Here is a 23,214-nt window from a genome sequence, read left to right on the forward strand (position 1 = left end):
TATCCCTTTTTTTCTTTCCTTTGAGTTCTGACTTTATAACAACTGGCTCTTAGTTTCTCTTCTTCCCTCAAAGCACGACTGGGCCTGCATTTCACATCATTCATTAGAAAAGCCAGCGAGGCAGGCTGGTCCGAATTGCTGGAGCGGGCATGTGAGAGGCTGCTTTAATAAGTAAGATGTGACCTAGGAGACAGTTATAATTTAGAATACCTGACTCAAGTGTTGTAAAGGTGGAGCAGACCACATTGTTAGATACTGGAGAGAACGGTGTGCCAGGAACCACGTTAATAATCTCCCATAAACTGAAGGATTTGATATTCTAATTGTACTTTTAGAAACTGAGAGCCAGCCTTGATGACCTGGTGGTTGAAGTTCAGTGCTCTCACCACTTTGGCGCCCCAGGTTTGGTTCCTGGTCAAGGAACCATACCACCTGTCTGTCAGTTGCCATGCTGTGGTGGTAGCTCACATAGAAGAACTAGAACGACTTACAACTAGGATATACAACCATGCACTGGGGCTTTGGGGAGGAAAAAAAAAAGAGGAAGATTGGCAACAGATGTTAGCTCAGGGTGAATCTTCCCCTGCAAAAAAGAAAAAAAATAAATTGAGAACCAAAGCTTCACAGAATCTAGTAAGTGACGAGGTCAGAGTTCAAATCCAAACCCTTGTGATTACAAAGCTCATGGTTTTCATTATACCATGAACTCTACAGCGCCTATTTGTGATGGTTTAAATGGAGAAGAAATCACAAGAATTGCAGAGCCAAAGTTCCCACACTTCGTCATTCTTCCTGACTATTCTAGGTCCCCTAGCACCCAGACTCCCATCCCCTACCCCCAAAGACATGTACTGTTTAATTAAAGGGTTGGTCACTATAGTTAAGGCCAACTTCCCTGAGCTTATAGTAGTAGCACTAACTTAGAATAGTGGAATATACCTAACCAGGCAGCCATAACGTTCATCACATGTATGTAATGAAGCCAATCTCAATCAAGCCTATAGGGTTAGGTCACTAACATTTGAAATCACTGATGTCCATGTTAGTCTGTGCCCAGAAACAATGGCTTTGAGAATGGAAGGAAGAACAGAGATTTTTCAAAAAGCCCCCACGATTCTATCCTAAGGACTCTGGGAAGAATAGTCGATTGTGCATTAGGTTACTTTATAAGTGGGGTGGCTCTAGAAATGAACTCACATTACTGAGTGTGAGAGAGATTAATCCTAATGTTTTCACTTGAGAATTATTTGGGTCATGCTGGACATTAACAAATCTTTTGGACTAGTGAACAGAGTGGTGTCACAACTTACTAGCAGTTGAATGACTTGTTGAACTAAAAGAATTTTACTTTCTGTATCATCTTCGAGAATGTGTTAATAGGCTAGATGCTCCCTTAGCCAGGATCCTTAATGTTTTAAACATTACTCTTTGCGCTCTTTGGTTCTGCTCTTAGGTAAGAGAAATTAGGAACACCTGCTAAGTGCTTGCTTACTGTTAAGACACCAATGAGATACACACGGTCTCCATGGATTGTGAATTCCAAGAGATGCTACTCTACTATGGAAGACCACAGGCTAACATTTATTCAGCATTTACTCTATGCTAGGTACTTTTAAAAGAACTTTACAAGGGTTAACTAATTTCACTCCCATAATAAAACTATGAGGAGGGCACTATTACTAAATGGAAGGCCAGAGAGAATAACTTGTCTAAAGTCACACAGCTAGAAGGCAGTAGAGATAGGATCTGAACCAGCAGTCTCATTCTGGAGCCTGTTCTCCTAACTACCACGACAGGTATGCCAATGAGACAAAGTCTGCTGGAGGAACATCTGGAACCCTTGAAAGGTAAGAGTTCTTTTTCTTCCTTGGAATGTTGTCATCTACATATGATACTTGGAACTGCTGCAGCCATCCTGTGACCATAATGGGAGTCACAGCTGAGTATATGGAGTAGAAAGATGGAAGGCACTCAAGTTTTCAAGGACATCCTTGAGTAACTGAACTATCTAGTCTTGGAACTACTCTACCTCTGGAATTCTTTTCATGTGAGATAGCGAACCCAATACTATTTAATTTACTTTAGTTAGGTGTCCATTACTTGTATCAAAAAGCATTCTCACTGATATAAATGCAAATAAACATAAAACCAACCAGAGACATATAGCCTTTTCAGAGAGGACAAATATTTGCACCATGCGCAAGATTTTCATTCAGCCAACAAATATTGAATACCTTCCATATGCCAGGTACAGTGCAAGTTGTTGAACTGAACAAGTTGGGAAGGGTAGGTTTCTGCACCTATGGAGGTTATAATCTGGTGGTAAATGTGGTAAGAGAGTGGAGGCAGGCATATTTAGGGAAAGTTTCATGAGGACTAATCCAGACTAAGAGGTCAGAGAAGGCCCTAATAGAATCCAGTAAAAACATGCATACCAGATGCAAAGAATCCATGCCAGATCAGTCAGTTTGCATGTACTTAATTCGCGATGTGCTTTTGTTTTAGTTGTTTAAGAACTATAAGAACAGTGTTATGTGTATAATAGTGTTGCATGTATATATAGTTAGATAACTTTATAATAAATAATTTAAATCAACATTGAGACCCAGAACATTTTTCCTTTTTAAAGGAAAATACTGAAGCCAATATAGGAGAAGCACACTATTATAAAACATAAAGCAAAGGAATAGGAACCAAGGCATTTTGTGTCTATTCCTAGCTCACTGGCTGGCAGCCCTCTGTTACTTGAATTCCATAATTTGTAAACCATGATTCATAAAGAGTTGCAACGGAATATTTTAGAGTTTTTAAATTAATAAGAAAGAAATTTTAAAAATCCCTGTACTGCTGTGAAAGTTCCAGAAATCACTCACAAATTTATTAAGAAAATGGGCAAAAGGAAGAGGGTGGGTACAGGACATGACACACAAGAAAAGAAGGCAGTGAAGGGAAAAACCTAGGGGCATTTAGTGCCTGGCAAACTCTCCACAGCAGGAAACAGTGCTGTGCATATCATAGCCGTTACTGAATTCATACTTGTTGGAATTTCCAAAGATGACCAAACAAACATCACGAAGGAAGTGGCTTTTTTGTTTTTAAGTTTTGTTATGGAAAATTTCTAACATGTACAAAAATACCGAGAATAGTAATGAGAACTACCACGCAGCTTCAACAGTCATCACTCATGGCCAATCTTGTTTCATTCATATCTCCCACCCTCCATTATTGTGAAGCAAATTCCAGACATGTTATTTCACCCCTGACTATGTTGGCACACGTTTCCAAAGCAAAAGAATTGAAACGAAGGTATTTGGTGTCCACGCCTGGCTCACTGAGTGGCAGCCTCTGTATCTTCGAGTCTATAATTTGTAAAATATGATTTATAGGGAGTTGCGACGGAATTTTTAAAAAAAGTAACCACAATAAAAAAAGAGGTGGCTAAATCCTCATAAGGTTCTCCAGGAGGGAAGCTCACCCCATAAATCCAGGTCGGCGTTTCATCTCCCGGGAGCCCAAGATGACTCAGGCAGACGTTTCCTTTCAAGGTTGGGACCCCAGCCGCAGCCAGCAGGACCCGGCCTTTTAGGGCCCTAGCTGGTCCTCGCCCCGCCCCTCCGCCCGGGAAGTCTCCGCCCACTGGGCCCCAGCAGCCCCCGCGCGCCCCCGCAGCCTCGGCGTAGGGAGCGGCGCACCGCCCAGGACGCGCTAGGCCTGGGCTCGGGAGCGCGCACGCCGTGCGTCCCAGGCTCGCTCGGGATTCTCGCCTGGTGGCGCCCTGAAAGGCGCGCAGGTTGGTCCGCCATGTTCCTCTCCGCGGTGCTCAGGGCCCGGGCGCCGGGCCTCGCCGCCCAGTGGGTAAGGACGCTCGGAATGAGCCCAGGCGCCTCCGCCGTTCTCCCTCTCTCCGCGCCTCCTTGTTGTGGGCACAGGAGAGCCCTGGGCTCTGGCCAGGCCTGCAGGCGGCGGCAAGGACACTGCGGCCTTCGCCCTGTCCCCTGGCGGCTGCTGCTGCAGCTCCTCCGTGAGCCAGGAGCTCCGAGGGAGGGTCGGCAGAGGAAGCGGCGCGGGTGCGTGGCCTCCCCCCAGGGCTGGGGATTTACACCTAGTTTGGTCAAGGAGAGGAGGAAGGAGGGGCCGCTCGGTCGTCTGTTGTTGCTGTTTCGCTCTAGCGCGGAACGTGGCCTGTCGTGGGTCGGCCAGGTCTGTTTCCGAAACCCGCCCGCGAAGGAGGCACCTTGCAGCCCTAGCCTCGTGACCTTATTGCTGTCGGGTTGCAGCGTCCTGGAGACAACTCTGGGATTGAGGCTCTAGCTTGCTTGGTGAAAGCTTAATGAGCATTTCCTTGAGCCAAGAGAAGGGTGACCGCGGTGTTTCATTTACTGTAGTTGTGTTTTGCATATCGGAAAAATTCGGTAATAATCGTATCAAACTAACTGAAAGAACACCACCACATATACTGCACTCAGCAGGATTTTAGAGCTTGGATGGTCTTTTGAGATCCAAGTACGTTCATCTCTTTTAGGCAAGGAAATTGAATCTCAGAGATGTTGAAACACTTGCTCGGGTTAACTTAAAAATGCAGATTCCAGAAATGACGACCATAACAACAGCGCATTTCCTGGAAATAAAGAAGCCTTTTTTTCCCCTAGCGGTACAGTTGAGGTTGAGTCGGTTCTCAGCAGCAGAGGAGGAGAGAGTTCGTGGTAGTATAGAACGAGGTCAGGGCTTTAGAGTTCGACCTGAGTTCGGATGGTGGCTTCACCGCCTTTTCTTGCTTTGTAACTTTGGGCTGTTATTTTTCTCACTTAGTTCCTTCAGTTGTAAAATGGGAATGTTCCAATTTGCAGAGTTTAGTCTTTCAGTAAACATTTGAGGTCCTACTGTGGGTCATGTGCCGCTGGGCTCCAGGTAACAATGTGGGTAATAATGGTAGGTAGCATTTGGTGACTGCTTTCTATGTGCCAAGCACTGTGTTAAATATTTACTTCTAAATCTCATGAAGTTGGTACTGTTATTTCCCCATATTACAGATAAGAAACAGATTTAGACAATCCCTGTTCTTGCCGAGTTGATAGTCTCATGTAAGAGGAACTTCACATTAAGGTAAATGTCATTTAATGTGAAAGTACAGTGTTACAGAGATGAGTAAGGTCATGCAGTTTGCTTTGAAGGTAGTATAAGATTTTTCCTGGAGGCAATACTAATAGATTGGGGTTGGAGTCAAATAGATTGGGGAGAGGGCAGTCTAGGTGGAAAGGACAACATGAGAAAAGACTAGTTTTTGTTTTTTTCTCTTTAAGCTACCATTCTGAAGTTGCTCAAGTTTACTGAGGGAAATTGCTATGTGTGGTGAAGATTTAATGAGTGCTATAATAATAGAAGGGTATGCCACCCTGAGCAGAGACTAGGGAAGTGATTTCACTTTGCTTAGGGAAAAGAGAGAGTGGTTCAGGGACTTTGGAGGGGTAAGAGGAGGAAGTGAACCTTAGTCATGGTAGATGAGAGGGAGGTATAGTGTGACATAGCGTTGGAGGTATAGGTAGCCGTATGTACAGGACAGTGAAGTGTGAGAGCACAGCAGGATGGACAAGGAATAATGAGTTGTGAAAGATGAGGCTGGAGAAGGTCATAAAGACCTTGGTATGTCATACCACAAGAGTTTAGATTTTATTCTGTAGGTAGTGAACAATTTTAAGTAGATGAGTAGCAAAATCAGATTTATTCCCAGCACTACCACCTCACCCTCCCCCCATTGTAATTTTAGGACAGAATCTCTGGAGATGTGGAGAAGGATGAGATTGGAAGTCAGAAGAAGAAGGTTATTGTAGTAATCGAGGAGAGAAATGAAAGACTTTGAACTGGGGATAGTCACAGAAAAAACGGAGTAGCAGGAAAAACAATTTAAAAGTTGTTGAGGTAGGATGGGTAGGACTTGGTGACTGACTAAATTGAGAGAGTAAGAGAGAGAGAAAAGAGGACTCTGGGATGTTTCTCATGATCATGGTTTAGGCCACTGTCTGTAATGACTATCTAATGTTGAATTACAATGAGGTTGAAAGAAATATTTGTTACATCCTTTGAGCAAGGTGAGGCATAATTTTTTAAAAAATTGTCATGGATAGCAAATTGATATAAAGATGAGAAACAAAATGAAGGCATTAAAAATGACATTTCTCTGCATAAAGGAGTGTTAATAGATTTCTTTGGGGATCAGTACAGTAGGCAGCTTTATTTGATAATTTCAGAGGTGAAAGGGTGCAGAACCCACCTATTTGTAGAAGTACGTGACAAATCTGTGAAGAAAAGCAACTCTTTGGGATTAAACTGCAGACAGTTACATAGCTATGATGGTTACTGGAAAAAGTATAATTTTATCAAGGTAGTAAAAGTATGCATCTTGGGGGAAAATCTGGAAATTTTCCTTATAAGTTAAGGTTCTGAGCCATGATTTGCAACCCAGAAAAGTGATCTTGTCGTTACTAATACCATGTCTAATATATGTTTAATAGAAAGACATATTAGAATATTTACAAATAGTACTATTGAAAATATAGCAGGATATAATTTTATCCTTGTCTTAACCAATTTATAATGAAAACGGAATACTGCACACATTTTTAATCCTCTTCACATCAAGAATAGCATAACATAGGTAGAAAACGTCCAGGAAATAGTAACTAAAATCTGGTGAGTGTTTCAGCTTCTGTATGAGGTTAGACTTAAGAAACTTTGGTGGGGGCCGGCCCGGTGGCGCAGCGGTTAAGTGCGCACGTTCCACTTCAGGGCCGGGGTTTGCCGGTTTGGATCCCGGATGCAGACATGGCACCACTTGGCAAGCCATGCTGTGGTAGGCATCCCACGTATAAAGTAGAGGAAGATGGGCACGGATCTTAGCTCAGGGCCAGCTTCCTCAACAAAAAGAGGAGGATTGGCAGCACATGTTAGCTCAGGGCTAATCTTCCTCAAAAAAAAAAAAAAAAAAACTTTGGCTACCTGAGAAGGGGAAGGTTCAGAAAGGAGAAGTGAAGAATAAATCACTAAGAGGAGAGAATGGATAAAAAGACTTTGTTAACTCAGTTACAAAACAGTGCTAGTTGACGTTTAAAGGAAATACTCTTGAATCAAAAGAATGCAGTTTTGTTCCTAAGGGGATATTATGGTAGTTCCATGAAAAAATAATTATACAGTTTGAAAAATACAAATAATGTCATGTTGTGTTCGGATGGTTACATTTATGGTGATATGTGGTACATGTTGTTAATATTTTGAGGTATGGAGAAGGAAGTTCCTTATTATCAGTGACTAAATATTCCTTAATATCCTTCAGTATTTCCAAAGATCCTGGGTTGGAAAAGATCATTTAGCATTTCTTGTTCTTGGAATCATTAGCATGTTGAAAATCATAAAATCCGTGAACTGTGAGCCAGGATACAGTCACTGTATACCCTACAGCAATAATCCCCCAACTTGATCAAAAGAATCACCTAGGATGCTTTAAAAATATAGATACTTGGGCTCCTTCTGGTCATAGGTTTATTAAATTTTAAACAAATGTATGTTTACCTGAGTATTAATCTTTAAGACTAGAAAATGAAGCAATTTAAGTTTATACAGCATTTGTTTGTGTTTATTTGATTTTCACGTTAAACTAAAAAGTTCGTGCTTAAGTTTTACCAGTTAATTCTTTAGGCTAAAAGCTCTTAAAATCATTTAAACTTTTGAAAATGAATGTTTGCTGTTAGAATCAACTCTTAATTATTTAGGGTCTCATTTGTTTTTGAGATTATTGAGGTCTGTTGTTTGACCTTTTTTTCCTTCAGTAGCATTTTAGGGGCACAAGAAGAAATTATAATGAGAAGTGAGTGTTACTGTTTAATTAAAGCTCCAAAAATAATAATAATAGTGGCTAACACATGAGTATTTATAATGATACCATGCTAAACACTTTATCTCATTTAATCTTCTTTAACAGTTTAAGATACTGCTGTTATTTTGTAGATGAGCAAACCTAGGTACAGAGAGGCAGAGCAGCTTGCCCAAGATTACATTAATTGGTGAAGATGAGACTGAACCTCGTGACTAAAATAGTGTTTGGACATTTCATTTCTATGGAGTATTCCTGTCCTTAGGACATTTGAGTGTTGTTTGTATTCCTATTCGATTTTAGATGTCTAAAGAATGCTTTGTTTAATTTATGGTCAAGATAGCTGAAAGTAATCAATATTGTTGCCATTAATATGGTCATCTTAATCTGTAATGCTCCTTTAATACCTAGGCTGTTCATGTAGCTTTTCTATAATATAAATTTGGCCAAATTTTAGTTGTTAATTCTCTCATAGTGCTAGAAAAATCGCTTCTGTTTCTTTAATACGAATTAACATTTTTAGTTTTTAACGATGGAACTTGATATGGAGGACATTTGTAAAAGCCCTCCTATGTATATCTGAAAATATACAAAACAATTTTAGTGGTTAAGGCTTGTACTCAAGTCAGGAAAACTTATGTTTGGGTTTTCATTTATTTAACTGTGTGATCTAGGAAAAGTTTTTTTCCTCCCTTTGAGCCTTAGTTTCCACATTTGCAAAATGGGATGATAATAATACTTATACGGTATGGTTGCTGTGAGGAGTAAATGAGTTACAGTATTTTTAAAGTTTGTAGCGCAGTATCTAAAGCATTGTATTTATTATCAGTATCCTTGAAATAGATTTCAGTTACCATTAACCCATCATCTACTTTATTAAACTAAAATGCATTGAACAACTGATTTCTCAAGGATTTTTTTTTTTTAATAATTTCATTCTCTCTTTTTTTTTTTTTTTTTTAAAGATTTTATTTTTTCCTTTTTCTCCCCAAAGCCCCCCGGTACATAGTTGTGTATTCTTCGTTCTGGGTTCTTCTAGTTGTGGCATGTGGGACGCTGCCTCAGCGTGGTCTGATGAGCAGTGCCATGTCCGTGCCCAGGATTCGAACTAACGAAACACTGGGCCGCCTGCAGCGGAGCGCGCGAACTTAACCACTCGGCCACGGGGCCAGCCCCTCAAGGATTTTTTAAAATGTAAAAATACCTACCCTGAGTGTATCATGGACAAAGACTTTTGGGGAAATACAGTACAGTACAGATTAAATAAGCCAGTAGGTATTGGTAAATAATGGGAAGAAACTACAGAGGGAGCCAGCATCACTTTTCTTTTCCAGGAGGTGTTTCACATGTGAGTTGTGACCCCCATGCAGGTGCACACAGTATATAGTGGATTTAATCTGTAAATGTTCAGAGTAGTCTAAAAGGTATATTCCCTGCCTCAGTTGGTTGCTAATAAAGGAAAAGACTGTTTTCCATTTGCCTGACCTTAGTCCTCTCCTGACTAATTAGGGTAGTGATTCTGTCAGTTTCGTTTTACAGCTTCCTTGTCCTTTAAGTTGCCCTCGCTAGATGTGGCCTTTTATACTACACGTCTGATAGAATTGAAAGGTGAGCAGAGTTGGATACTGATGATGTTTGAGCAACAGAAGAAACTAAGGAAGGTCACTGGACCAGAGCATAGGAACACATCCAGGTTACACGATGTCTGACCCAGGGGATCTTCCTAAAGGAAAGCCCCAGAAGTATCCACAAAGGAAAAGAACCATGTTCACTCAGAAACAACTGGCGGATTTGCGGCTCCTGTTCAATGAGAACCCATACCCGACCTCCAGCCTTCAGAGAGAAATGGCCTCAAAAATGGAGATACATCCAACAGTCGTGAAGGTTTGGTTCAAGAACCACAGAGCAAAACTCAAGAGAGCCAAATACAAGCCTATTCAGCAAAAACAACAAGAGGCTCAACAGCAGCAATTAGCTGAGGCAGGAGGCAAGGCCAGCTCTTCCAAGACAGGCGCGGATACACCTCCCAGATCCCCTCGCAGGGCCCTCCCCGCATCCCTGGTTTATACAGAGCATCCAGTGCCTGCCTTCCAGCTCCGCCTGTGCCCCAATTTTAATGCTCACACAGACCACTTTGTTGGCCACAAAATAGTTCATTTCGGCTGCTGCCGAGACCCTAACATATACTGCCTCTCTCCCACTCTGGAATCCCAAGTTCTTTCCACGAGCATCAGCGCTAATTCCTTCTGCTCTTCATCACCACCAAGATCTTGTCAGTGAGAGGACCCAGACACAAAAAGTCACGTGGTGGAATGATTTGTAATGATTCCCACACACGAGAATGCTTTTCAGCCATAAAAAGGAAGGAACACAAGATATACACAACATGGATGCGTTTCAACATTGTGTTGAATGAAAGAAAAAAAGACACGAAAGACAACATACTATATAATTCCATTTATATGCATTCCTGGAGCAGGAAATGCCACAGCGCCAAAAAACACATTAGCGGCTGCCCATGTGGTAGATCTAAGAGACTAGTATGGGCAGTATCTTTTTTCTTTTTCCTGCTTCTTTGTTATGATTTTATTTTTTTTCTCCAGTATCATTCAGGTTTAGTCACTGTCAGTAAGTGGAGCTTTGGCTTATTTTTTTCTACTTTCTATTTTTTAGTCACCTTCCCAGCCATCTCTTTTTTTTTTTTTTTTTTTTTTTTTAAAACATTTTATTTTTTCCTTTTTCTCCCCAAAGCCCCCCGGTACATAGTTGTGTATTCTTCGTTGTGGGTTCTTCTAGTTGTGGCATGTGGGACGCTGCCTCAGTGTGGTCTGACGAGCAGTGCCATGTCCGCGCCCAGGATTCGAACTAACGAAACACTGGGCCGCCTGCTACGGAGTGCGCGAACTTAACCACTCGGCCACAGGGCCAGCCCCCCAGCCATCTCTTTATAACTTTGACCACTCAAATATTTCCAGCTCCCAAATTTTTCTTTTGTTAATCTTTTTTTTTTTTTTTTTTTTAAGATTGGTACCCGAGCTAACATCTGTTGCCAATCTTCCTTTTCCTTTTTTTCTTTTCTTCTTCTTCTCCCCAAAGCGCTCCCCAGGACACAGCTGTACACTCCAGGTGCAGGTCCTTCTGGTTGTGCTATATGGGACACCACCCCAGCCTGGCCCAATGAGTGGTGCCACGTCTGCACCCAGGATCTGAACTGGCAAACCCCAGGCCACCGAAGCAGAGGGCACGAACTCAACCACTTGGCCACGGAGCTGGTCCCTCAACTCTCCTTAAGACAATGAAACATGCTCTCCTAAGCCATCTGTAACCCCCCAGAAGGAACCGCTATTTTGACTTTTGCCTATTCATAAATTTCACATAAGTTGAATCATTCCAAAAAAAAAAAAAAAGGAAACTAAGGAAAAAAACCCTCTTCTTGGGGAGTGGGTGGAAGAATGTGAAATTTTAGTTTTTGTCATTTTGAACTTTTGGTTATCAGTATTACAAATGATGTTAAAAGAGAAGGGCTAGTAGAAAGAGCAGAGGACTTAGATTCAAAAGGCATGGGCTCAGAATCCATCTCTGTCACTAATTGTGTGGTGGAGGGCAAGTTACTGTCTCTGAGCCTAAATTTCTTTAAAAGTAAAATGGAAATAATAAGTTCTAACCACAGATATTTGAGAAGTCAATGAAAAAAGGTATGTTGAAGTACTTAACACAAAGCTACTCAAGGTTACTTGAATCCAAAGAAATCACTGCCGCTATTTGCCTGCTGTAAATCTTCTCTGCTCCTTCTGAAACACCCTGAAAAAAGAATAAACTAGAATTGAAATGCACTATTAATTCTGCATTATATATCAGATTACGTTCTTGTTTATTAAAAAAAACATCGTTTGAATTTTCAATTGGAGTTCACTGAATTCAGTTGGAACTCACTGAAGTATAGACATTTCAGAGTCTTATGAGAAACTAGACTCTAGTCTAAGGGGAGAACACTGAGCTTACTCTTCAAATCAGTCAAGCCTAGCTAAGTTGTTTTTTTCCAGTTCTAAAACTGGTCCTGGGGTGCCTCTTTATTCCAAAGTGAAACTGAATTCAGATGGCCCTTTAAGTAATGTAAAGATGTTAATCAAACTTTTAATATCTTATTTATTCCTTTGTTGAAAGTGACTGACATAGATATTGTAACAGATGTAAAATAGGTCAAGTTATTAAAGATATCAAAAAACAGGGCAGCTTTGGGGCCAGCCCGGAGGCGTATTGTTAAGTTTGTGTGCTCCGCTTCAGCAGCCTGGAGTTCATGGGTTCCGATCCTGGGTGCAGAGCTACACACCGTTCATCAAGCCACGCTGTGGCGGTGTCCCACATACAAAATAGAGAAAGATTGGTGCAGATGTTAGCTCAGGGCCAAACTTCCTCACCAAAAAGCAAGACAGAACGAAACAGGCCAGCTTTGAAAATGGCCATGTGCTAACTTGCTATGAATAATAGTTTATGCTGGTTGAAAAAAAAGAAGGCTAATATTTATCAATGTACTGTCACTGTTCTGCTTGCTTCTTTTGTTTCATACACAAAATCTGAGCCCTTTTTCTCCTATTTTGAAGAAGTCAACTTCAGACATTTAAATTAAGTTGCTCGAATGCTATGCTAACATATATATATTTAGGTTTTCTGCGGGAATAGAAAAGTGGCATTTACTATTTAAAAAAAAAAAACAGTAAATAGCTTGTTTTAAATAGAGTACATTCATGCATCCTTTTCTCTCTAAACTGGAACATCATGAGCCAAGGGAGGCAGGCCTTTTCATTTCTAATCTGTCTCCCTCTGTATGTATACCTGATTTTCTTTTTCTTTCCTTTTTTTTTTTTTTGGTGAGGAAGATTGGCCTTGAGCTAACATCTGTTGCTTATCCTGCACTTTATTTTTTTTCCACTTTTTGTGTGTGTGTGTGAGAACTCACATTTCTTTTTTTTTTATTGAGTTGATAATAGTTTACATCGTTGTGAAGTTTCACTTGTACATTATTTCTTGTCCGTTACCAAGTAAGTGCTCCCCTTCAACCCCTGTGCCTACCCCTGACCCACTTCCCCTGGTAACCACTGAACTGTTCTCTTTGTCCGTGTGTTTGTTTATCTTCTACATATGAGTAAAGTCATTTGGTGTTTGTCTTTCTCAGTCTGGCTTATTTTGCTTAACATAATACTCTCCAGGTCCATCCATGTTGTAGCAAATGGGATGATTTTGTGTTTTTTATGTTTTTTTATGGTGGAGTAGTATTCCATTGTGTGTGTATGTATATATATATATATATATATACACCACCTCTTTTTTATCCAGTCATCGGTCCATGGGCACTTGGATTGCTTCCATGTCTGAGCTATTGTGAATACTGCTGCCATGAACACAGGGGTACACAAGTCACTTTGGATTGTTGATTTCAGGTTGTTTGGGTAGATACCCAGTAGTGGAATAGCTGGGTCGTATGGTAGTTCTATTTTTAGTTTTTTGGAGGAATCTCCATACTGTTTTCCATAGTGGCTGCACCAGTTTGCATTCCTACCAACAGTGTATGAAGGTTCCCTTCTCTTCACAACCTCTCCAACATTTGTTATTTTTAGTCTTAGTGATTATAGCCATTTTAACAGGCATAAGGTGGTATCTTAGTGTAGTTCTGATTTGCATTTCCCTGATGATTAGTGATGTTGAACATCTTTTCATGTGTCCTTTGGTCATCTGTATATCTTCTTTGGAGAAATCTCTGTTCATATCCTCTGCCTATTTTTTGATTGAATTGTTTGTTTTTTTGTTGTTGAGTTGTGTGAGTTCTTTATATATTTTGGAGATTAACCCCTTGTTGTTTACATGATTTGCAAATATTTCCTCCCAGTTGGTGGGTTGTCTTTTTGTTTTGTTCCTGGTCTCCTTTGCCTTGCAGAAGCTCTTTGGTCTGATGAAGTCCACTTGTTAATTTTTTCTTTTGTTTCTCTTGTCTGAGTAGATGTAGTATTCAAAAAGATCCCAGAAAGACGGTAGTTTTAAGATTAGTTTGGTGATGTTAGACAGGATGATTTGGATTGGGGAGGGGTCAGCTAGAAAACTGTTAGAGTAGTGCATAGACCTGAAATAATGTCTGAAATAGAATGGTGATAGTAATAGAGGAAAAGGACTAAAGACTTTGTTTTTAAAAATTGAAATGTGATACATATACATTGCAAAAACTTCAAACAGTATGCAAGGATATATGTTATAGTAAATATAAAATATGATAAATATTGTGTATATTAAAGAATAGGGGTACAGTAGTCCCTTTTATCCTTGGGGGATATGTTCCAAGACTCCCAGTGGATGCTGGAAACTTCTGATAGTACCAAACTCTATATTTAGTGTTTTTTCCTGTACATACACATCTTTGATAAAGTTTAATTTATAAATTAGGCACAGTAAGAGATTAATCACAATAACTTCTCTTTGGCATATCTGAATTGCTAGCATCACTACCCTTGAGCTTTGGGGCCATTATTAAGTAAAATAAGGGGTACTTGAACACAAGCACTGCGATACTGCAATGGTGGAGATGACTATTAAATGACTAATGGGCGAGTAGTGTGCATATACAGTGGGGATATGCTGGACAAAGGGATGATTCAAATCCAGGCAGAACAGTGAGGGGCGGCATGGGATTTTATCACGCTACTCAGAATGGTGCACAATTTAAAACTTAAGAGTTGTTTATTTCTGGAATTTTCCATTTACTATTTCGGACCACAGTTGACCACAGGCAACTGAAACCACAGATGGGGGGACTACTCTGCAAGGATATAAATTATGGTACATAAATATGGTGCATATATTATATTAAAGAGTAAATTTTTTTCCTCACTCCAGATCCTTGGTCACCCTCTGTCTCTGTCAGAGACAGCCACTGTTACTGGTTTCTTTTATATCATCTTTGTATTCATCTCATTTATTCCTTTATTTCTTGTATAATATTCACTATATTATAATACTTTCTATATTTTGAAAAATCGGTAGGACATGGAGACTAGTGTGTTTGTACATGTTGACCTTTTGTCAAGAGCTGTGAAGGCGCTGAGATTTTACCCTACTTAGAAGCTGACAAGTTAACCTCCCTCGGCTTCATGGATGTTGGCTGAGACTCCTGGGTCAGAGACAGAGGACTTTATCACTCGGGGCCCATCAGGCAGCGTAAGCTTCCTGTTCATGTTAGTTCCTCTTGACCCTCAAATTTCGTGGGAGTGACCTGGAGCAGCTCCAGTGAATGCTGTGCATCATAGCTGAGGAATCCAACCCCAGCTTCAAGAAAACTTACCCAGCCTTTGCCCCAGGGGGAGACATTCACTACAAAAATCCTTGAAAAGATAATCTGGAACAAAAGCTGTTAGTGCCTAGTGCCTCTACTCCTAAGATGTGTAGAAACCTGAGACCCATAGAGGATCGTCTACCCGCACTACTTCTTCCTTCCCCACTGCAAGTGAAAGATAAATCTGTATGTTCATTTCAGTAGACAGGAAGGAGATGGTATTTTTCAACCATCTAAAATATACTTTGACCAGAAAAATTGACAGTCTTATAATAATAAGATAATAAAAATTGACAGTCTTAGAAATAATAAATAAAAAATAATTATGTGCAAATGCAAGAAACTCAGTAATATGTTATTTTGTGACAGTGACTCTTTGTTGAATCAACTTACAAAGCACAATTTTAAAATATTTGTTCAGTTCTTAAAATGCAGTTGTTTAAATCTTGCATTTTTTAGTTATTAAATGTTTTATCCCCATGTCAGCTAAGCAGATGTGATAATGGTTTAACAGGTTATATAGTACTTTCAGAGAAACTATTATTTGAACCTTAGAACACTCCAATAAGTAAGTATCACTGTTTTACAGGTGCAGAAATTCAGGCTTAAAGAAACTGGCTTGTGCAAGGTCACATGTTAGTACGTAGCAAGAGTGGTGATCTAAACCCAGATCTTCCAAAAAATAAATAGTTGATCTGAAACTGTAGCGTTTTTTTTTTCTATAACTTAGCTGCTTTTTTATTTTTTTTGACTGTTCTCAATCAGTAGTCTGTCTTCAGCAATTTGAATTTTAAAACACTTTATTTTGGATAGAAGTATCTGTGTGTGTGTGTGTTTGTGTAAACACATGTTCATATCTAGAATTACAAGTGAGCCAGAAAGTGCCTCAAAATAAATTTTCTAGCATGTAGCTACATAGGCCCAAAGACCAATTTTCAAGATTATCTCTATATTTTTTATTTTAAGTAAAAGTATGTGCCAGATCCTGGAATAATGAGGAAGGGATCAAATGTTGACCCATAACTGAAGCTGTTTTAACTTGGAGGTTGTTGGTGGTTTCTTTGATATACAGGGAAGTTAGAAGGAGAAATAGGACTAAACGTAGAGGTGTTAAGTTTCATTTTGTACCTGATGAATGTTTTGTTTTAAATAAGATTTTTTTTTTCCAGTTTGTCAATTAATCCATGCTAAATAGGAAACTTGGAAAATAGAGAAAAATATAAGAAACAAAGTACAGAATAGTTTTTTTAACATCATAATAACAGAGATAAGCACTTTTAATTGTTATGGCCTTCCAATCTTTGCATTAGTGTCTATGTTGAATATAATTGGGATGGTAGTTTATGCTGTTTTTGTTTAACTCTTATATTTTCCAGTTATGGTTGTGGCACAAATACTTCTTTCTGTGTCATTATTTTTAGGAAATAGGATTTTTGTTAGCTATATAATATGATTTTTGTTGGAATTACTAGTATTTCTTTTAAAACCTCCCTATGTTGGGCTTTTTGGTTGCTTGTCTTTTGCTATGATAAATACTACAGAAGACATTTTTATATAAACCTTTATCATTTCATACTTTAGGATAAATTTCTGAAAGTAGAATTACTAGGTTAAAAGATAGAAACTTTCTTTAGTCTGTCCGTACACCATGCCAATTTGCTCTCCTAAAGGCTGTATCAGTTTTTACCTAATGTATAAGCATGCCCACTTCTCTATATGCTTAAGAGAATTGAATATTATCTTTAAAAAAAAATCTTTGCTAATTTGGTAGCTAGAAATGTTATCTCATTTAAAATTGCATGTTTTTAATTACTAGTAAGTTTATTTGAATTGTGTGACATTTTTGTTCATTTTTCTCATTGATTATAGTCATATGCCGCATAATGACGTTTTTGTCAATGATGCGCTGCATATACCCCAGTGGGCCTGTAAGATAGTATCATATAGTCTAAATGTGTAGTAGGCTCTACCATCTAGGTTTGTATAAGTACACTCTATGATGTGTGCACAACGATGAAATCGCCTAACGGATGCATTTCTCAGGTTGTGTCATTAAGCTATGCATGACTACATATATATTTATGATCTCTTCACACTCACTTTTTGTCATCAGATGTGTACAGTATGTCCTCCGTATCTGTGGGTTCGGGTCGGCAGTTTCAGCCAACTGCGGATGGTAAACAATCCGCAGTTAACTTGACTCCCTCAGATACTGAGCCCAGCAAATACTGAGGGCCAAGTTAGAGACTTGAGCATCTGGGGATTTTGCTATCTGCGGGAGTCCTGGAAGAGTCTTCCTCGGATCCTGCGGGATGACTGTATATGATTCAAGAGTCATCATCATAGATAAGAATGGATATAGATGAGAATGGATAAGCTCTCAGAGGCAGAAGATCTGCAGAGAAAAGAACATAGGATAGAACTGAGCCCTGAGGAAAACACACCCTGAGAGAGTGGTAAAAAGCCAGTTAAAGTAAACAGAAAATGTTAGAGTTCAGAAGTTAAGAAAAGAGAGAATTGGGTACTTTCCCTCCTTTTAAATTAGTCCTTCCTTGCTTTGTTATGAAATCCTTTGTTTTCGCTCAGAATTTATTAAGTAACTCACTAATGTTACTGAATAAAAATTGTTCTTTGATTTTTTTTTTTAAAGTGTCTTCTCAGCTAAAGGGATGGCAGGGACTGTCACTGTCTTCTAAATAAAGCTTTATTTTTCAAAGTTGATATTGTTCTTTTTTTTTGAGGAAGATTAGCCCTGAGCTAACATCTGCTGCTAATCCTCCTCTTTTTGCTGAGGATGACTGGCCCTGAGCTCACATCTTTGCCCATCTTCCTCTACTTTATATGTGGCACGCCTGCCACAGCATGGCTTATTAAGCAGTGCCATGTCCGCACCTGGGATCTGAACCGCTGAACCCCGGGCTGCTGAAGCGGAACGTGTGCACTTCACTGCTGAGCCCCTGATATTATTCTTACGGTATTTTTTTTTTTTTTTTAATTATGGCCTTAGTTTTATGTTTGTTTATCTCAATCCAGGTTCTGGACAGGTAAGTCAAGGATATAGGCATAATCTTGTATTTACAGATTGACCTTGGAGCAATTTGGGAGAAACTGAATAAAAGAATAAGAACATAAACTCTCTTGATACATGTTGCATTCTTTTAAAAAAAAGTTCATCATATGTTTCAGACACCAAAAAAGAATGTAATAAACACTGTATGCCTAAGAAAACAAAACCAACATAGTTGAAGCCCCCTTGTGTATCACTAACTGATCAAATTCTCCCACCCCTCCATTATCCTGAAACTGATATTTATCACTCCCATATTTTATACATATGTCTCTCATTCTGTACCTGGGTCTTGTCTTCTTAATTAAAGCAAGTATTCTACATGAACTTATTTCTTCAACTGAAATTTTATTTGAACCTAGGAAAGGGTTAAATATATGATTGGTACATCACCGCTTTTACTTCCTTCTCTGTTTGCCTTGGAATTGTCTAGCTTTGCCAGTTCCATGCTTGGTTTAATCTAGTGTTCTGCCATCTGTGGTTAGTAGAACTCGGAAATCAGATGATTTCTGAACAATAGTCGAATTGCTTTTCAGGACTTGGGGAGTTTGGGAGAGTAGCAGCAGGGCAAGGAGAAATCAAGTGCAAGGGAGAAGGTAATCAAATGGATTCTTTCCAAAACAGTTGAGTATGATCAGTCTGCATAGCATCATAAGCAGCTTTCTGAAACTTTGATGGCTGGAGTTTCTAAAGAACTTAGTAAAGAATTGAAAAGGGGGACACAGTTGACTCATTTGTACAGAGTATGTGACTCATTTGTACAGAATGAAAACATGTTTATGAAGGTCCACATTAAACGAAAGCTGGCATCCAACTTGAGGCAGACAAGAGTGACAGGCAGCAAGTCAGCGGCACGCTAACTCTCCAGATGCTCGCCTGCAGGGTGCAGTGTGAAGGGCGCGTGGCTCAGCAGAGCGGGGTGTGGTGCTGGCTCTTCCACTTACTCTTAGTGGGCCACCTCATGCAGGTTAATAACCTTACCTTTGGATCTCCATTTCCTTATGTCTTTCTTGAAATAGACGTGGGCAGGTTGTAGGGTAGTAGACTCTATCTCTTAAGATCTTTTACTTCCATAAGTTGATTCTATTGTTTTTAATTATGAATCTTAAAGTATTTACTTACAAAAAATTTCTTAAGGTTTGTGATTTACTAAACTTTCTTAAAATTTTAGGGAAGACATATAAGGAATTTGCATAAGACAGCTGTGCAAAATGGAGCTGGAGGAGCCTTATTTGTGGTAAGTACTTAGATTTCTTCAGAATAAAAAGACTTGGAAATTTGGGTAAATCTGTTGTAATAATCCAAAATATCTTAAACACCAGTGTCTTTGGTATATGCTGGCAATTGTAAGAAGTTAAATATAGCTAATTGAATTTACTACATTTCAAAAGATGTCTGGTGCCAGCTGAACCTCTCAAGTTTCAGTTGGCACCAGGGCAACTCTGGGAACAAGAATTTAGATGATTCTTTGGTGAAGTTACTGTGAGCACTGGTCACACTAGGTACTTAAAAGTCAGTCATGTTGGCTCGCTGAAGATTCTGAGGCTGCAACAACTTGGGGAATCCCAAAATGGCACTAGTTTGAAACTCATCAATTTTAGTAGCATAGTGAATACATCGGCACTTGGCCTTTATATTTTTGGTTTCCGGGGTTTAAGTACAGGTACAGGTCAGTAAACTCCCCAGCTTAGTTGCACAATTCAGAAAGGATAAGATAATCTGTCCCCTTTCTGTGACAAGGTACAAGTTTCAAGGATTAATCTAGTGTTGTTTAAAGGCAATTTAGTGGACTTGTATGATGATTTAGAGTTAGTGTGGTATAGTTTTGTAACCTGGGTTATTTCCAGGCTGCATCTTAACAAATGCTGAGTTAGCCGTACTATTGATAAGTAGGTTTCTACTTTATATTTTATCATCCTTCTTCAAAAACGTATCAAATTTGCCACATATTTGAGATCATTGTCCAAAGTTTCTGTTTTCTTTCCTCTCTTATGTCCTTGAAAAAGCAGTACTCTGAGAGTTAACATATTAAGGGATTGAATTCTGTGTTCACCGTTCATACAAAACATTAATTGGTGTAAGCGTTAATCTCAGTGTGACTCATTTGATTTCCTGTTGACATGCCATTTCTTGTCGGTTTTTGAAGAGGGCCTGCTCTTTTATGGAGAAGAAATAAAGCTGCTTGCTGTTGGCCAGTTTCTGTTATGGAAAACTAGCTGTGGGATAGTTTTTGTTATGTGGGGAAGAGATGGTACTTTTGTACCTTCCCTGAAGTAATGGGTCCCTTTGACAATCTGATACACTCTCTTTTGGAAAAATGCACATATGTTCACACTCAGAATTTTGTGTCTTGATTTTCTAAGGCTTCCAGTAATTGCTAATGTTTTGGTAATTACTTTTAGAAGATCCTATTCTCTAATCAAATTGGGTAAAACTTATTTTGATTTTTGCTCCTAAAGCTAGTTCACTTAACCTTTAGAGGGTGATTTTTAAGACTTACCTAAAATTTTGATCTGCTAATGTTACTTTGGTAATCATACTTATCAAATGTGTATTTAAGAATTAGTTTAAGCCATTCTTGATGAACGGATAGATTGGTATATATCATGTTGGAATTAAAGTGAAGAGATAAACGATCACTAGCAGCATAGTAATGTACAAAGTTTCACACTTTTGATGGAATTTTGAAAAACATTTTTTTCCCTTTTATAGCATAGAGATACTCCTGAGAATAACCCAGATACTCCATTTGATTTCACACCAGAAAACTATAAGGTATTTAACATTACAATTAATTTACAAAATATTTAGTATCTTCCAGATGTATAAAAACAAGTGCTTTTTCTTTGATACAGAGGATAGAAGCAATTGTAAAAAACTATCCTGAAGGGCATAAAGCAGCAGCAGTGCTTCCAATCCTGGATTTAGCCCAAAGACAGAATGGATGGCTGCCCATCTCTGCTATGAACAAGGTACTGAATTCATTTTTGCCTTAGTTGGGAAAGAGGAGAGAGGGTGTATGTTAACTTCCTTAGGTAGGAATTCCTCCAGAAGTCATTAACGTCAGACTCTAGGAGTTTGAAGCTGTTTAATCATTTATATGTTTCCTCAAATTACATTTATGTTTTGTTGATTCCCTTAATAACGCAGATAACTGAAAGAGTAGAGGTTTTTATCCTTAAGGAAATAGTAAAGGCATTATAGCGTAAGAGGTTTTCTTTTCTTTATTTTTTCCTTTTTGAGAGAAGTGGCCATAATAAAGATAAAAGCTCCCAAATGTGTATAATTTGCTGTCAAGATGTCCTGAAAATTAATGTACTATTTAAATACTAGAATTACAGAGAAAAAAACCTACTCACAGCTAATATGAATCTCTTTAATATTCTGCATCTTTGGCTACAGGCTTTGACAAAAATCTATATAATATATGGTATTTATGACACTTGATTATGGCACCTTGGAATTAACAACCTACAGAAATCCTATGGGTGATCTATTTAAATGAAGTTAGTCTATTCATACATATTTTAAGATTCATTTGTTTTCTGATAGTGTTTTCAGCAATAATCCAAATTTCAAGTTTATTTATATCCTACAAATGTAACTACATTTGTGTGGTATTATGTTACAGTGTATACTTTACAAAGTGCCATACAAAACCACATATTATTTGATTCTTATGAGAATCATACAACTAATAAGCCAGTGTCATATAGTGAAAAATATATTTGACTTTGAGCTAAGAGATCTGACTTTTCTCTGAGCTTACTTCCTCGTCTGCCCTGAAGAGTTTGCACTAGGAACATCTCTCCCAGTTATTATGTTATGATGTCTAAGTGATAGAGGTAGGACTGATCATTTCCAATTCAGTGCATTTTCTACTTGACTGTTGTAGAGATTCTGCTATACTTCATTCTTTTCACTTTCTAAATTTTATTTGGTTTAACTATTAGGCTAGACCATTATGATCTTTCTTGGAGAACAGGAAAGTCCTCAGTTTGTCTAATGGAATCCCAAATGCAAATTTTAGATTTAGTTCATTGATCTCTTACTTACTTTGTACAGTACACTAACCTTGTTGTGAACTCTTAGTATTTTTTTGACTATGAAAAATGTTATAAAGCAAGTTAGGTTGGTACTATACTTAGTAAATATAGTCAGGTGGTTATTTTTTCAATAAATCACGTATTTCTTTAGAGGTTTTCTAAATTACTTACATTGTTTTTTAAATTATAATAGCCAATAATAATGATTTACGTATGTTTCTAATCATAGACACTTTTTTCTTTTTGCAAAAATTAATGTTTTTAATAATGGCAAGCTTGTTGGAAGTCTTGCTGAGTCGCCGGCTTAGCAGAACAAAATAGAATAAATGAGAAAGTAATGTGAGAACATTTCAAAAATATTGTTCCTGTTCTATTTAGAATTGGATGCGTATGTGTGAGAGGCAGGAAATAGCGTATAGAGAATAGAATCAAGATTCTTTCCACTTTACATTTGAAACTTTTGTTGTTACTGTTCCCCACTGCCCCTCCTGCTGCCCCAGCCTGCAAAGGAAAGCCCAACTTTACAACAAAAACAAAATCCAGAAGCTCACGCATTAGTTCTGTAACTGTCACTAAGTCATAAGGTGGTGCACAGCAGCATCCCAGGGGAGCTTTTTCAAATTAGACATCAGGGCCTTACTTTCTTTCATGTCAAAACCTGGATATATGCATAATTTTTAAGCGCCAGATACAAAATCTTAAGACCTTATAGATTAATGATATTAAACCAACTAGAAAATTGTAGCCAGGACTATAGTCAGAATAGACTGCATGTGGACCAGCCCTAGTAAATAGCTAAAAAACCTGTTTTCCTTAACAGACTTGTCCTGACCAAGAGTTGTGCTCAGATAGTGATTCCCTTGGTCCTGAACCCCAGTATGTCAAAACAAGTATTTTCTGTAAATACCTTAATGTGAAG

The 23,214-nt window shown here is 38.7% G+C and overlaps 2 protein-coding genes across 2 annotated transcripts in view; both read left to right on the forward strand.

Annotated features, from left to right (window-relative positions):
• Positions 1–3,464: 3,464 nt before the first annotated feature.
• NDUFV2 (NADH:ubiquinone oxidoreductase core subunit V2) overlaps positions 3,465–23,214 on the forward strand; it is a 33,192-nt gene continuing 13,442 nt past the window's right edge. The window contains exons 1-4 of the mRNA XM_023647454.2: positions 3,465–3,855; positions 19,421–19,486; positions 20,962–21,024; positions 21,105–21,221. Coding sequence (XP_023503222.1) covers positions 3,802–3,855; positions 19,421–19,486; positions 20,962–21,024; positions 21,105–21,221 — 300 coding nt within the window. The 5' untranslated portion in view covers positions 3,465–3,801. The remainder of the gene's footprint in view (positions 3,856–19,420; positions 19,487–20,961; positions 21,025–21,104; positions 21,222–23,214) is intronic.
• LOC102148044 (divergent paired-related homeobox-like) lies at positions 9,421–10,289 on the forward strand. The gene has a single exon (XM_005612728.4). It carries the CDS (start codon positions 9,566–9,568, stop codon positions 10,142–10,144), a length of 579 nt encoding a protein of 192 aa, XP_005612785.1. The 5' UTR covers positions 9,421–9,565; the 3' UTR covers positions 10,145–10,289.

The sequence above is a fragment of the Equus caballus genome, chromosome 8 (assembly GCF_041296265.1).
Source record: "Equus caballus isolate H_3958 breed thoroughbred chromosome 8, TB-T2T, whole genome shotgun sequence".
Lineage (NCBI taxonomy): Eukaryota > Metazoa > Chordata > Mammalia > Perissodactyla > Equidae > Equus > Equus caballus.